This window comes from Phalaenopsis equestris, unplaced genomic scaffold (assembly GCF_001263595.1).
Source record: "Phalaenopsis equestris unplaced genomic scaffold, ASM126359v1 Scaffold001335, whole genome shotgun sequence".
NCBI classification, from domain to species: domain Eukaryota; kingdom Viridiplantae; phylum Streptophyta; class Magnoliopsida; order Asparagales; family Orchidaceae; genus Phalaenopsis; species Phalaenopsis equestris.
Window position 1 is genome coordinate 35,356 of NW_018165774.1, and position 17,030 is coordinate 52,385.

At 31.1% G+C, this 17,030-nt stretch overlaps 1 protein-coding gene across 1 annotated transcript in view; it reads left to right on the top strand.

Annotated features, from left to right (window-relative positions):
• Window positions 1–7,931, top strand: part of LOC110034043 (GDSL esterase/lipase At3g26430-like) — a 39,432-nt gene extending 31,501 nt beyond the window's left edge. Inside the window, exon 4 of the mRNA XM_020738279.1 lies at window positions 7,607–7,931. Within this exon, the coding sequence (XP_020593938.1) occupies window positions 7,607–7,905 (299 nt within the window). The 3' untranslated portion in view covers window positions 7,906–7,931. The remainder of the gene's footprint in view (window positions 1–7,606) is intronic.
• The last annotated feature ends 9,099 nt before the right edge of the window (window positions 7,932–17,030 follow it).

Genomic DNA, 17,030 nt, shown 5'->3' on the forward strand with positions numbered 1-17,030 from the left:
GTATAAAAAGATTATTAACCAATCTGGTAACGAATGATGAGGACACTTCCTAAGAAGATATTTAAATCTCTCCCAAGCTTCATATATTGACTCTCCATCAATCTGACAGAATGATGTTATGTCATTTCTTAATTTAGCAGTCTTTGATGGAGAGAAATATTTGGATAGAAATTTCTGTGACAGTTCTCCACAAGTTCTAATCGATCATAATGCTAACAAGTTTAACCACATCTTAGCCTTATCCCTCAGTGAAAAAGGAAAAATTTTAAGTCTAACAAAATCATTTAATCATTTGAGACTCTGTCATATAGTAGCACATAGTTCTAAGAAACTAGCGAGGTGTAAGTTAGGATCTTCATTTGGTGTATAACATATTTTTCTTTGGTCATGTGACTATTGGAAGATACTTGCTGGTCGGACAACTCAGGGTTATCACCAATGTTATTCATTGGATTTAAGTTCCTTGAATGTAATTTTGACCTTGGGAGAATGTTAGAGAAATATATGTTAAAGGGCAAGACAAATCTCAGACTTCCCTTTTATTTTTTAAATAAGGTTTTTGCAGCCCAAGATCATCCAAGCAATGTGCTGACTTCTTAATGACCTTATGATACATTCAATCAGTTATTTGAACGGTCAGGAATCTGCTGTTTGTTTTGTATTTTTTTTCCTCATTGTTAAAGCCTTCCTAAAAAAATGATGAAAATGATGCTTAAAGATCCTGATCCATTGAATAAGAGAGGTTCTCACCATGTTCTTATCGGGAGTATCTTTGAGAAAAAATTCTTCTTTTTAGTTTTGTTTTCCTTCTTGTTGAAAACATTCTCCACGTTCATCACATCTTTTAGGATGTAGAATCCAAATCTGTTCTGTGAGACATGCACATGGATCAGAGCTGTAGGAACTAGAAAGGAGAGAGAGATAGAGAGATTAAGAGAGAGGAATATCACACACAGATTTGTCTCGTTGGGGAGAACTAGGGTATTTTTGGGCCATATGACACATTTTATATAAATAAAGAGAGATTATAGAGATGGGAAGGAAGGAAGAGCTCCCTCTAAAGTATGAATCTATATTTGAGAGCACAAAAGCCCCTTTATAAGTGCGGGACCATCTATTATTAGAACTTAGAGATCTACTAAAATAGAAATCACATTTTTTCTTATGATTTAATGAGGGGGTTAAAGAATATTATGTTAATTTTATATTTAGTAACCACTTTCGACAATTTTTTTATGTATCTAAATTCTCTGACATACATATTCTTCCTTTGATTTGTTGGAATGGCATTGGTCAGTCATTCCGTCTAGATTTGGGCTCTTTATGTTTAGAAGTTGTTTGAGTTTGAACTTTGTCGGCGGTTGGATTGGGATGCCTGGTCGGTTAGTCCTGGGCGGTTGGCCTAAGATGTTCGACCTATTACTGAAGGCAATGACCAACCATAGATAGCCGATCGACCATTTGTGAATGGCCGGTTAAAAGATCTGTCTCCAAATAGTTGGTTGAAGTCACAGTTTTTTCACATTTTTCGTCATACATGCTTGTCCGCTTTCATTTGGTCAAGTTGGCCTTGGTGTAGTCAACCTCAAACCGCTTAATCAGCCATAAATTCTCCGATCGAACTTTAGATTTGGTATGGCAAACTACTTTGAGTTCCATGCAGTCCAATTTTGAGTGTGTGTGTGTGTATATATATATATATGTATATATATATAATACAGACCCGTGACATGTTTGTTGGTATCCACGACATAAGACCCCTTAGATCGGGGTTCTAGTACCCTATGACATAGTAGGCGTTAAGAAGGTGGTACTTGAATTATTAGGTGCATTAGGGTGGTTGGAGGCTCGTATAATAGGTCCAAACCATTCCTTTAATATATATATATATATATATATTGTTAGGATTTTTTATATTTTTTATAAAATTAAACTTCATGACCCAAAATTCATAAAATTAAATGACAAAGATCTTTGAATTTATGATTTTAACATACTCATAAATGAGATATACGTACCTGTATTCATGATCACAGATTTCAATTTGAAGAGATAGAATTTCTCTCTCTAATCCTTATTTCTTTTTGTACTTTCTGATGGAGAGAAAAGATACATTTCTTCTTCTTAGGAGAGAGAGAGAGAGGACCCTTCTCTTATTTATAAGAGAAAAGATATGTCTCTTACGAAAAGACACAAATTTTCTTTTAATTATCCATTATTAACCATCATTCATCATGATGATTATTGACCAATAGGATTTATGATAATTTAATTAATTAATTAAAGCAAAATAATACGATGTATTTTGGGAAGAGACATGACTCTTCATTTGGGATAATTGAATTAATTAATTAAAACGAAAGGATGCAATGTCTATTGTGGAGAAACAAGACCCTCTTCTTTTTAGTTAATGAATTATTATTAAAATAAATAACAGTGGACCCATAAATGAAAAACTAACATCCTCCCACTTGACCCATGTAATACTTAATAGTGCATAACACACTGCACAAAAATGTAAGTTAAAATCCTTTTTTATATTGGACAAATCATAAATCTTCAATTAGTATGAAATTAATATGAATCAAGACGGTTGTGTATCAATTTATTAACACAGTCCCTTCTATATATCACAATATCAATTACATACTTAACATAATGAGCAATAACATCATGGTTCCATAAGGTCTATTAAAAGACAAATCTTGTTAAACATCACATAACATAAAATGTACACTAGTGATAAAAATAAGGTACATAAATATCAAAAAACAACAATAAATTGAGCTCAATGTGTCAAACATAAAGAGCATTAAACATAAAAATTAATAAATTGTTTCGGTAATGCCCATTCTCACAACATGTTTGTTAAATGTCTGTAGTGGCAACCCTTTCATTAATGGATCCACAATCATAAGATTGGTGCTAATATGCTCAATTGACACCCTATATTTCTGAACTTCTTCTTTAACGACAAGGTACTTTAATTCTATATGTTTAGCACCTTTGGAATGCCTGTCGTTTTTAGAAAAGATGATTTCTGCGAAGTTATCACAGTAAATTTTCAATGACTTAGCAAACTGTCGACAATTCTACGTCTTGAAATAAAATTTTGTAGCCATAATCCTTGAATTGTAGCTTTAAAGCATGCCACAAATTCAGCTTTCATAGTGTATGCAACAATGATAGTCTGTTTTGTACTTTTCATTTTGAATCTCTTAAGAACTCTATCAATATATGATTCAGAGACAATCCTAACAATCCTTGTGATCTTTTACAAAATATTTCAATTTCAATTACATAGGATGCCTTGCTCATATCTTTCATTTCAAAGTTCTTAAAGAAAAAAATTCTTGGTTTCATACAATGAGCCAAGATCACTAGTAGCCAACAAGATATCATCAACATACAGAATGAGAAATATGATCTTACTCCCACTAACCTTCAGATATGTACACAGATCAACATTGTTTTCTTTAAATCCAAAGGAAGTGATAATATCTTTGAACTTAAGATATCATTATCGATAAGCTTGCTTAAGTCTGTATATTGATTTCTTAAGTTTTCACACCATGTGTATGTTTCCTTCAACCAAAAATCCTTTAGGTTGACTCATGTAGACATCTTCATCTAAATTCATATTCAGAAAGACAATTTTTCACATCCATTTGGTGTAACTCCAAATCATAATGAGCTACTAGTGCCGTTATAATTCTAAATAAATCTTTCTTAGAAATTGGATAAAATGTTTCTTTATAGTCGATGCCATCTTTCTGTGTGAAACTTTTGGCAACAAGTCTGACTTTATATCGTTCAATATTGCCATTCGAGTCACGCTTGGCCTTAAAGACCCATTTACACCCAACTCTTTTACAACCTTCAGGCAATTCAACGACATCCCAAACTTTACTGTGATCCATCAATTTCAACTCATCTTTCATTGTTTCTAACCATTTAGAAGAATTTGCACTTTCTATGGCTTGTGAAAATGAAACTAAATCTTCATTTACTCCCAAGCCAAATTCAGACTCATGTAGATAAACCACATAATCATCAAAAGTAGCAGACCTAAAGTAGTAGACCTTCTTTGTCATTGAGACCTTTTAGGTACAACTTCATTTGGTTCATCTAATGTAGGTTCATTAGTGATATTTTTATTGTGGGGTGTTTGATCATTTATCTTTTGTTCCTATAAATTGTCAGACTGTTCAACAACTGTAAGAATAACAATTTGAGAAGAAATTTTATGTAAAGAAACTTGAACCTTAATTTCTACTTTACTTGATTCCAAACTCCCACTAACTTCACTATTTTCGACGAACTTAGCATTTCCAGCTTCAATAATTCTCGTACTGTGGTTAGGATAATAAAATCTATACCCTTTTTTATTTTTCTGGATAACCAATGAAGATACCACTGATTGTTCTTATGTCTAGTTTTTTTTCATGTGGATTATAAATCCTTATTTCCGCTGGGCAGCCCCAAACATGCAGGTGCCTTAAACTATGTTTCCTTCCTCTCCACAGTTCAAAGGGAGTCTTTGGAAGTGCCTTACTAGGAATCATGTTTAACAAATATGCAGCGGTTTTTAAAGCATGCATCCATAATGATAAGGGTAAAGAAGAATCACTCATCATACTCCTAATCATTTCCATTAGAGCACGATTTTGCCTTTTTTGCAACACTATTTTGTTGTGGTGTTTCTGACATAGTGTACTGAGCACATATGTCATTAGTTTGAAGGAATTTAACAAATAGACCTGAACATTATCCAGATTCATTGTACCTTCCATAATATTCACTACCTCTATCGGACCTGATGATTTTTACTTTTCTGTCTAATTATCTTTCAATCTCAGTTATAAACACCTTTAAGGCATCGAGTGATTGAGATTTTTTCATGCAACAAGTACAAATACTTATAATGTGAAAAGTCATCGATAAAAGTGATAAAATATTTTTCTTCACCAAAAGATGGAACATCAAAAAGTCCACAAGCATCAGTGTGTATAATTTCAAGGAGCTGCGTGCTTCTTGTGGCAGCTTTCTTAAGTGTGTGTTTTGTGTGTTTTCCCTTAATACAATCCACATTTATTAAATGAAAACATTAATAGTGTATTGAAAATCTCCTTTGGGTGATATAATAATACATATTAATAAATATAATTGATGCTTGAATTGTTAGTTAACATAATTGACAATTGTTTATACTTAAATTAGACATGCATATTATCTTTAGATATATGAACATATCTAACCAAGTATATAAATATGCCGCAATCATATTCAAAGATTATAAAATAAATAATTAACCATTGGGCGATCCACAAATATTTTATAATCAATGAATTTCAATATACTCATAATTAAATACAAAATTATTTTATAATAAGCATCACATACCTATAAGTAATTGAATTTGTTTAATTTGACGTCTATTAAACATACAAATTTGGCCACGTTGGAGACTAACTAATTACACATAATATAGGCATCAAATAAATAATAATATCTCAATATGCCGATTAACTTTACTGATCTATTTCCAAGATCTAATTTACAGCGACAATTTTATGCAATTCACATAAATAAAATTAAATGAAAAATCACAAATTCAACAACCTAACTCTGACACCGCATGTTAGGAATTTTTAAATTTATAAAATCCAACTTCATGGCAAAAAAATCATAAAACTAAATGACCAAGATCTTTTGACTTTATGATTTTGCACACACCCATAAATGAGATTTAAGTACCTGTATTCATGATCACAGAATTCAATTTTAAGTGATAGAATTTCTCTTTCTAATCTTTATTTCTTTCTGCCGATGGAGAGAAAAGATACATTTCTTTCTTCTTAAAAGAGAGAGAGAACGTTTTTCTTATTTATAAGAGAAAAGATAAGTCTCTTGGGAAAAGACACAACTTACCTCTTAATTATTCATTATTAACCATCGTCTATCATGATGATTGTTGACCAATAAGATTTATGATAATTTAATTAATTAATGAAAGCAAGAGAATACAATGTTATTTAGAAAGAGACACGACTCTTCATTAATCAATTAATTAAAACGAAAAGATGCAGTGTCTATTGGGAGGAGACATGACCATCTTCTTTTTAGTTAATGAATTACTATTAAAATAAATAACAGTGGGCCACATAAATGAAAAACTAACATTCCTTTAATATGTATATATATATATATAGGTTATCGGAAAAATGTTCCGCTTGGATGCGATCAAATCGCCGTACATCCGCAAGTAGCCGATCCAAGCGATTGTCCATATGTGCGTACTTAACACCTAATTTTTTATATAGTTATTCATGTGTAGAATTGCAAGTCATGATAATGTGATTATAATGTGCGGTCTTTAATTTTATATGATATAGATTATGATTACTATTTTTCATCTCACTCGCCACATTATTTTAGTCTAAATTAATACAATTTGATAAATCAAATCAATATTTCTGACATATTGGATAATAGATCGGCTGAAATTAATTTGGGCCACTCTTTTGACGTGCCACATGACCTCTTTTTTATGTTTATACTATCCAAATTTTTTATATCACATCAAAATTTCTATATTTTAATTTAAAAAAATAAAATAAAATACACCATGAGTAAGATGCATGTATATATAGAGAGAGAAATTTGTGTGGTATGTATCCAAATCTTTCTATATATATATATTCAAATTTTTATCGAATACGAAAATTTATCTTGATTTATGATATATAAGATGTGTAGGATTTTAAGGTTTTATTATTTTCTAATACAAAGAAAAATTATTAAAAAAAATACTAAGATATATATATATATGTATGTACATATATATATATATGTATGTACATATATATATATATGTATGTACATATATATATATATGTATGTACATATATATATATATGTATGTACATATATATACATGTATGTACATATATACATACATGTATGTAGATATATACATACATGTATATATATATATACATACATGTATATATATATATACATACATATATGTATATATATATATATATATAGTTTCCTTTCTTTTATGGTTAAATGATATGCAGATGGGACCCACGCCCAACAGAAATTATTTTCAATTTACATTAGAAAATTTCTAGAAGAATATGAGGGCAATAAAGCTAACATATAAAATAAATAAATAAAAAATTCTCTGCTTTGACTTTGGTTGCGGTCTCGTTTGGAATTTGTAGCTCTCTTCCTTGCCTACCGAGTTGGTCGCTTTGATTTGGTTTCCAGTTAAGGTATTTTTCTAGTAGAATTAATAGCATATTAACTTTTTGTCAGCTCCTTTAAAATGAATAAAAATTAAAATATGATTATAGATTCTATTAACTCTGTTTATATATAATGCTGATCGTTTATTTTATCATCTTGAAATAAAATATATGAGGATATTCTGCATATATTATGTCGATGTAAAATAATTTGGAGATAAACTAATGCGAAAGTTTAGTAGATATTTATACATTTCACTTATCTTAAAGTGAATTTTAAATTATTATTATTATTTTTTGGATCAGAATATGCTAAATCTAACTTCTCCTTTATTATATTTGGAGTCTAGGGTTTAAGGACCCTCTGAGGGTTTGTTGTGGCCATGGCGGTGGCAAGTACAATTTTGACTTTAACGTGAAGTGTAGGAGCTCGCCCGCAGTGAACGGAAACGGAACCAAGGCTCTGTCTGCAAAAGCATGCCGCCAGCCATCGAAGAAGTTGGTGTGGGATGGCGTTCACTTTACAGATGCTGCGAATAAGGTAGTGTTCAATCTAATATCTACCGGTAAATTTTCGCACCCACCCCGACCATTAGAGATGGCTTGCAAGCATCAACAAAAGGAGCAACATATAAATTTTGACGACTAACTAGACACGACATAAACTTATTCTTAGATTACATGCTTGAAATAAAGGATAATTAGTTTGAACTAAATATCAAAATTTTATTAGGATCTATTTTAAGTTTATACCTTTTATTAAAATAAATGTAATATTTAAGCAAATACTCTGTTTCTTTATTGCATTATTTTGAGATAAACTTATAAACTATTATAATGAAATTTTGATAAAAAACATTCTCATTAAATTTTGTCTCATGTTTTAATTAAGAAATCAATTGATATTAGCAAAAATCTCAGGTTCTGCTACGTTGAATCAAATAGTTTTTGTGATTTGGTGCAGCAATTATACAATAATTTTATCAAAATTTGTGTGATGGCCCATGTCGGGGCTACTTCTTATCACCATAAGGTTAACCGCCACTTCAACTAAAGAGCCAAACTTTGACCTATCTCTATCATAGATCTAGTTCTGCATAGTTTAAAATTCATTGGTCATAGCTCGCAACGCAACAAATTATCCCCCCTCTAAGACTGTCCTTATATTGTCGCCAATATGATCAAGCTAGGAACCTTCAAAATCAAGGATTCGAGGAAAAAATGTAATGTGTAGAATTTTTTGCAAGAACTATTAGTTATTATCCAATCATATAGTCTTTATTTCATGTTTGTCTTCGTTGTCACATAGTTTATTCTTTGGGTTGTAATGTTGGCATTGTTGTGTTGTTTGCTTTATTTTCTTGTAGTCCTAGTCTATTAAATGTATATGATAATCCTTTTTCTAAATACAAATAGCACATTCAAAGAATGTATCAATTCAATTATAAATCAATTTAGGCTCTCAACCTGAGAGATGCATAATTTCAGTCCAACATCCTTTTTATGGGTAAATATTGTTGAGCCTTGCTCCGATACACAACTTTGGACAGGTTAAAAGTTATTAGTGGATTACACACAACTCCTTTCATATCAATTAATAAGCAACCCACACTCTAACTAGCATTCTTGGATTGGTTAAAATTTTATGGTGGAACTCTATTGGCCTCGTCCATATGGTTTAATATGATCAAGTGATACTCTAATGTACAAGCCTCAAGCTGCTGACAGTTTTTACCATCACATCCAATTTATGGATCTGAGACTCTAAGTAACATCTCACACCCACAATAAATGAAAAAAAATTGTAAGTAAGACTTATACAATCATTATCATAATCATGCTTGGAAATATATGAGGGCAAAAAAAAATGCTCAATGGGCAAATCACTAACAAATGAAAATCACTAGATGACATCGACAATGAATCATAATTGATAACCAAAATTAAATTTTAAAGTGAATTTTCATTTTAGAAATGAAAATTAGATTTTAAAGTGAATTCCCATTTTGATAATGAAATTTACTTTGCAATGAAAGAAACTGTGAACAAACTCTTACATCATATAAAATATATTCTCTTAAGAAAATATTTTGAGGAGTGTAATTAATAGTGTAAGGGGATACAATGACAAGATTACATAATTCTATAACTATCTTTACAGTTGGAAATTAAGTACAAAACAAATATATCCGTGAAATGATTGGAGTAGCTACGGTTGTAGATAATATTAGAAAGAGGCGCCTTAAAGGGTTTACCAAATAGATTTATCTTACAACCAGACAAACATCATGAAACCAAATTATTAATTTGAACAATTCATTAATGGAAAATTCATTTTTAGATTTCATTGTTTTTCAAATCAATGTTACTTTGATTAGTCATCTTTGACATCCTAACATCAATGTGATGTTAAAAAATCTGATTTCGATCCGAGCAAAAGTCCATTTGAAAGAAATTTAATTCAAAATTAATTTTAGTGCAATTGTTGTTAGTCAAGCTAAATTAATTTAGGAAGAGTAGAATGGGACTTGTACCTGCTAAACTTGCAAGAAAGCCCCTGGAAGGAAGAGAAAAGAGATGTCCATCTACAAAGCTATACCTCATCTAGGTCAGGGAAGCCTCTATCTAAATTACCGTAGAGGTCATCCGAAATTTCATCAAGATAGACATAATCTGTCGGTACGGCTTGATACCGATTCTTCAATAAAGATGTAAGATGAGATGTATACGATTAAATGTTTAATCTCCTTAATAGTGATTCTTAATTTACAACATAGCCAAAAGCTTGATCCAAAGCAAAAGCTAGGCAAATCTTTCATTGTGAAGCAAACAAGAATACAATTATAAAATTAAAAAATGGGATACTATGCAAGTATACATATCGTTGTTAAGTAATATAAGACTTTTTGATTAAGCCCTGAATATCGAACCTATAGAGAGAATAACAATATGCACTTTAGAAAACTAGAAAGTTTAGATGAGAAAAATTTACTTCGCAAAATATTCTTACTTAAACTTAAGATGGTATAATAGGAATGAAAATTCAATTCTTTTTATATTTTTGATTTTATGTAGATAAAGTAAGTAACTAATTAAGTTAACTAACTACTTGCAAGATGAGGGCTATATAAATAAAATATATTTTTTCTTATAATGAATCAGTAATAAGTATAAAAATTATGTTGTGGAAGTATGCTAAATGTGTTGTGCCAAATAAGAGCAATTATATTCTATATTCTTTAGCAATTATATTCTTTACCCTTACTAGAGATGCTATAAAAAATATTAACTAATCTATAGTTTGAATAAACTTGAAGACCGGTTAGACACGGAAGATACCAGCCCTCAATCTAGAGTTCCCTCTTCTCCCTCCACTTGGGGGATAACATCTCGTATCAAAACATAAACTATAAATCACAATGAGGGCTTTAACCCGTCACTCTAAAGTCCTCTAATTCTACACCCTTGAAAAGTTTATTTCCCTATTTATTTGCACTCAACCCCATGAACTACATTCTCCTTCATGAATCAATATGTGATTCTAACCATTTGTTGACTGAGACAATACCATCTCGGATCTTACATGTTATCACAACAGATATTAACATTTTAATTAGGAAATCAAGAGGTAAATGAAGTGCAAGGTTTCAAATCATCACAACTTCCTCCAACATTGAAGTCTAACACTTCACACAACATCTTTTAAACACTTAATCACTTATCATTTTAAGATAAAGAAAACTTCTTAAAATCCATGGAGAAAACAAAACCACTCATGAGTTTAAAAATAGAAATCATGTACACCAATAAGAAATCTTGATTAAAACAAAATATAGTCACAAAACTAAACACTTATCTGAAATCCCCTCCACCAAATGTTTTGAAGTACCTTTGAATTCTCTTCCTTCACTCACAACACAAATTAACACTCAAAATTAAAGGAAAGTGGCCGACGGCGGCGGCGACAGTTACTTGGATGAATGATTGCTTAAAAATTTGATGGGTGGATGGATTTTTCTCTTGGATAATATAATTTTTTTCTTATAAAAATCCAAATGGTGTCTTGGCGTCTCTTCAAAATGGTGTCTCCATTCAAAAAATCTTCTAGATGTTTCCTCCTCAAAAGCCAAATGAATGAATTTTCGTCTCCATGGGATATTTCCCACTTTTTTACCGCTTCAAACACCTCTTCAAAAATTTGTTTAAATTCAATGAATCATCAAATAACTTCTTCTGGACCTTAAGCGTGGGGTACCTGGCGCTTGGGGATGGCCCTCTGGCGCTTAGGCGCGTCAGTTCATTTTTGCTCCAAATTTGACCCCTTTTCACTCCTTTTAGCCATTTTCATCAATTTGATTGTACCTGAAAGAAAAACACACAAATACCTTTCATTAAAGCGCAATCTCAAAAAATAGGTATAAAAATGTGTAAAGAAATACTATATATATTAGGTGTATCAAAATCGCCCAAACTTAAGATGTTACTAGTCCTCAAGTGACCCTTTAATCTTTAAAAACCAACATAAGTAGATGATGTATATGAGTTTATTTAGGAGTTACCAAACTTTTGATCTAGAAATATAGTAGTCTAATTTAGAAAAAATATTAGTATATGAGACAAACTTAGAATTTAGAAATTTTTATTGTTAAGATATATGAAAATATGAGTTTCTATCTAATTCAAAGATATTGTAGATTTTCCAAATATAGAGTTTAGGTATTTTATCATCTCCGCTTAAAAATTTTTATTGAGCATAATTTTACTTACTATATTATATTCTTAAGATTAAGAGTTTCTCAAGTCTTATAATTTAAAAATATCTGATGTGGAACCAATTTTTGATTAGACACTAATCCTCAAGCTTCTCCTCCCCTTTTCAATTTTTCTTTTGTTCTTATTTTTCTTTTTATTTTTCTTTTCGTTTTCTTTCTTTCTTCCTTTTTTTTCTTTTTCTTTTTCTCAGAAAAGAATTACTATATCTAGATACGCCTTTAATAATTTTGAATCCCACTCTTCCTTTTTTAAAGCAAAGAGTTGATATTTTTCTTTCACCTAAAAACATAATAATAGTTTTGAAAATTACTTCAATAAAATAAATTTTGGTATTGAAAATAAAAATCTAAATCTTCAAAATTTTTCAAAAATACAAATTTTCTTACTAAAAATAGTTTCACTATATTTAGCATTTTGCACACTAAAAAATTTTAACTTTAAGTTTTTCTTTATTACTATAAACTTTAACTAAATTCTCTAACTCATTTCTATATTCAAAATATGCAAGTACAAAAATTAATAACAAGAGTAAAATTTAAATTGATCAAATTTTAATTTTCTTAACATATATAGATTCATCAGACTTCTATGTAGTGGAGTATAACATAAAAAAAACAAACACACTAACAAACATACATGACTGCAACATAAAGAAAAATAACTCGTAGTAAATTGAAAATTTTAAACATCCAGCTTTTAAGAAAAAAGTTAGCTAGATTCTAAACCTTCCTAAGATCCTAGAATTAAGTTTATCACAACCTAACTAATACATTACACAACACAATTAACATAATTACTACCACCAAACATAATAATTACTCACAGAAAAACATAAATGCAGCACAGTAGTGTCCAACAAAACACAACATAACAAAAGCTAACAGTCTCAACAATAACAACTGGAAACATAACAAAAAGTACAAAAAAAACTACACTATCAATAGTTCACAACAAAAACAAACTAAAAATCAAACAAAACTATAGATCCACGCTAATCATCCTCATCCTATGCATCACTATCGTCACTACGCCAAACAACTGCAGACTCGTATGGTGGATATATGGGGTATTGAGGAAATACAACATCCTGGTTACCTCTCATAAGGTTTTCCATAGCTAAGTTGAATTCACCCTCATAATCACTATGTCTCTTCATATACCCATCCATATTCTCCACAAAATGTTCTAAGTTTGATACCTTATCTGCAGTGTAGTTAACATTGTCCAAAATCCTCTATAATAACTGTGACTGAGAATTAGATCAAGAAGTATGACCCCGTGATGTAGAAGCATGTGAAATAGAAGCTCGTGAAGTCAAAGCAGCATAACTACTAGATAACCCATCCCTCCAGCCAAAAATATAATGATGTGAATAAGATTTCACATTCACACTGGCAATAGGCATTAGTAGCCGTAAGATCTCCTCCTAGCTGTCAAATCTAACTCCAGCCTGTTTGCATAAAGAAAAGATCAAGGATGCAAATCCCAAACCTACACTAGTAGCAGCAACAGCAGCACTGGTAATAAATCCATGAATCAAAGCTCCAATATCAATGGGCTTGAACTGCTAAATGCAATAGTTCAAGGTTGTTCGATCTCAAGTCACTTCACTCAAATGATTTGTACGCAGCAAACGAGCAGAATAAATTAATGACTTGCTTTTGCAATGGCATCCAACTTTGAAGCAGAAAAGTTTACTCTTCTTTCATTTGTTATCTTCTATAACCCTCTCCCAACAATCAAAGATGAAATAATCTCATCTAACTCCTCCTCAGTAGAACTATAGTTCAAATAAAAACACAAAGTACTTGGGAGCAATTGATAAAACTAATTAATTACCTCAAGGGAAAAAGAAACTGCCTTCCCCCTCACCATGACTCCTTCATCAGCTTCAGAGAGATTCACATAGAACTCCCGCAAAATAGAAATTACTAAGACAGTAGAAAAATAACATAAGCGCTTCCACTGGCGGCGAACAATTAAATCTTCAACAGCTCCTCATGGACTTTTAAAACACTGCTTAAGAACCAATTTTCTCGATTGCAGTGCATCACTGTATCAATCCTGAGTTCTTGAACTAACAAACTTGTTTGAATTAAATGGAGCCTTCCCCTTACACCTCTTTATTCTCGGTGCCATTTCTAAAAAAATTATATAATTAAAAACAAATTCCACAGTCAACTCCAAATCACTAAACTAAACTCCTAAAAGCTTAAACTAATAAATCCATGACTTTTCCATAGATTTTTCTTAAATTTTCACATGAATAGTGATTTTCGGGTATCTCATTAATGTGCTCAAAATACATGGTGAAAATAAATTTTTTTTTGCATAAAAGTGAAGCTTTTACCTCAAGGATATCAAATGTAGCAATTTTAACTCAAAATCATCAAGAAATCTTCAAATATGGTGAGCCCTAGCTTATAAATTGTGAAATCCTGAGGTTGAAGCCGAAGACAAGGTGCGATAATGGTGTTTTAAGACCAATTTTTCACTTAAAACCGTTTGCAAACCGATTTTTGTGAACCGGCGCTTAAGCGCGTTTGGCACTTTGGTATCTGTCTCTCAGTTCAGGCAGTGCTTAAGCGCGGGTCTTGGTGCTTAGGCGCCAGTGCACAAATTTTGATTTTTTTGATTTAAGTGAAATGCTCTCCTAGCCTAAGTCAATCAACCCTATATGGTCGCATAACACTTTATAAACTATTTTCCTCCCTCTTAACTCTCCTTTTACTCAAGATTCACCAATCTTAACTAATTCGATTCAACACACAATAATACGAAATTTCACATAAACAAAACACTTAGATTCTTTCATGAATGATTACAAAAGTTTTCAAATACATAAATTCTCAATCTAAATAGTTTCAGATGAGATAATTTCTAATACAAACACAAGACAATGATCACATAATAACATACTAAACACATTTAACATTAACAATCAAACACTAAACATGTAAACAGTTAACCATGAACTTAATTCCATTCTCTAGTTGGTGGAATGAATCCTGGCCTCTCATTAGTCTCTCCTTCAGCATTTGGAATGTATATAAGGAAAAATGGATAATGATTAATAACTCTTGTTGAATCTCCTTAAATCCACTTATTCTTCAGATACATAACCTTGCTCGCTTCTTCTATAATACTCGTATGACTAAACTGCATTTTAAGTACTCATCCCATATGATCCAGATGTGCGTTAACTTTCATCACTTTTGCTTCAATTGTAGCCACACTAGCTTCAATTTTTGTGTTTTTTTCCGCTATCCCTTTGATACTAATGGCTAGAAAACCGTTATACAACTCTTACACACTCCGAATAATAAACTTCTTTCTCATTGCTTCCTTCTTCTTCAAATCACTCTCCCAAGATGACATTTTTCCAAAACTCTCTTTTTCACTTTGGATTTTAGGGTTAAATGGAGGTATGGTGAGATTTCTACTCATACCTTTCTATTTATAGACTCTAAACTCTTCCTAAAACTCCTTGGCAAGTCCTAAAACTATATCCCACATCACAACCAACCAAATCTCGGTTAAAACTTATCAAAACTGAAATTCACACATGTTTCTTAACTGCTACGCTTAAGCACTGGATATTGGTGCTTAAACGCCAGTGCTCAATTTAGCACAGGTCAACTTAATGTCCAAATACTCTTTCTAACATGTACAAGTCATCTTTAAAGGTATTAGAATAATCACTAACTCATTATATAATAAAGAAAAATACTGCATAATTTTCTAAATCACACATAACAATATAATAATAAAAACAAACACACAGATAATTATGAGGTGCCTCTCACGAAGCGCTTGCTTGAACGTCGTCAGCCCAACGTAAACAGTGCTTATTCTGGTTGACCCAACATCAAAAAATTTTTTAATTTAAGTTGGTCACCTAAAAAGTAGGATTTCAACCTATGACCATTCATTTTGAATATTTAACATTTTTAGGATATTTGATATTCACAGCTCCATAGAGATAATCTTTCATCACAACGAATGGGCCCATCCATCTGAACTTAAGTTTTTTTGGAAATAATCTTAATCTTGCATTGTAAAGTAAAACTTGTTGCCCTGGTTGAAAATTTTTAGTAAGAATCCTCCGATGATGTCACATCTTCATCTTTTCTTTGTAAATCTTACTCTTTCATAAGATTCATTCCTTATCATTCAAGCTCATTCAATTGCAATAACATTTTCTCACCATCAACTTTTAAATTGTAATTAAATTCTTTAATTGCCCAATAGGCTTTATGCTCCAATTTTCTCAAATGGTAAGTGACAAGTTTTCCCAAATATTAGTCTGTATGGGAACATTCTTATAGGAGTTCTGTATGCAATTCTATAAGACCACAAAACATAGTCAAGTTTGACTAAACAATCCATTTTGGTTGGATTCACAGATTTTTCCAATATTCTTTTATTTTCATGATTGTTTAATTTAGCCAAACCACTTGTCTGATGATGATAAACAATAATAATTCTATAGTTTATATGATATTTCCTTAGTATCTTCTTCATTATTGCATTTCTGAAATGACTTCCCCCCATCAGTTATGATTACTCTCGACATCCAAAATCTACAAAATATATTCGTTCTCAAAAAAATTTGCAATACTTTGAGCATCACATCGAGGTAAAGCAATAACTTCCATCCATTTGGATACATAGTCTACTGCTAACAGAATATATAAATTTCTGAAAGATGGTAAAAATGGTCCCATGAAATCTAATCCCCGAACATCAAATATCTCATATTCTAACACATAATTAAATGGCATCTCATTCCTCTTAGAAATATTGCCTTCTCGTTGACATCGATCATAAGTTTTGATATAAGTGTTAACATCTTTAAAGATTGTAGGCCAATTAAATCTAGATTGTAAAATTTTGTATGATTTTGTATGTTGTTTTAGTATGTTGTTTTATCAACACCAAAATGTCCCCCAAAATCAGAATCACAAATTTTTTTAATAATTTCATAAGTTTCTTCTAAAG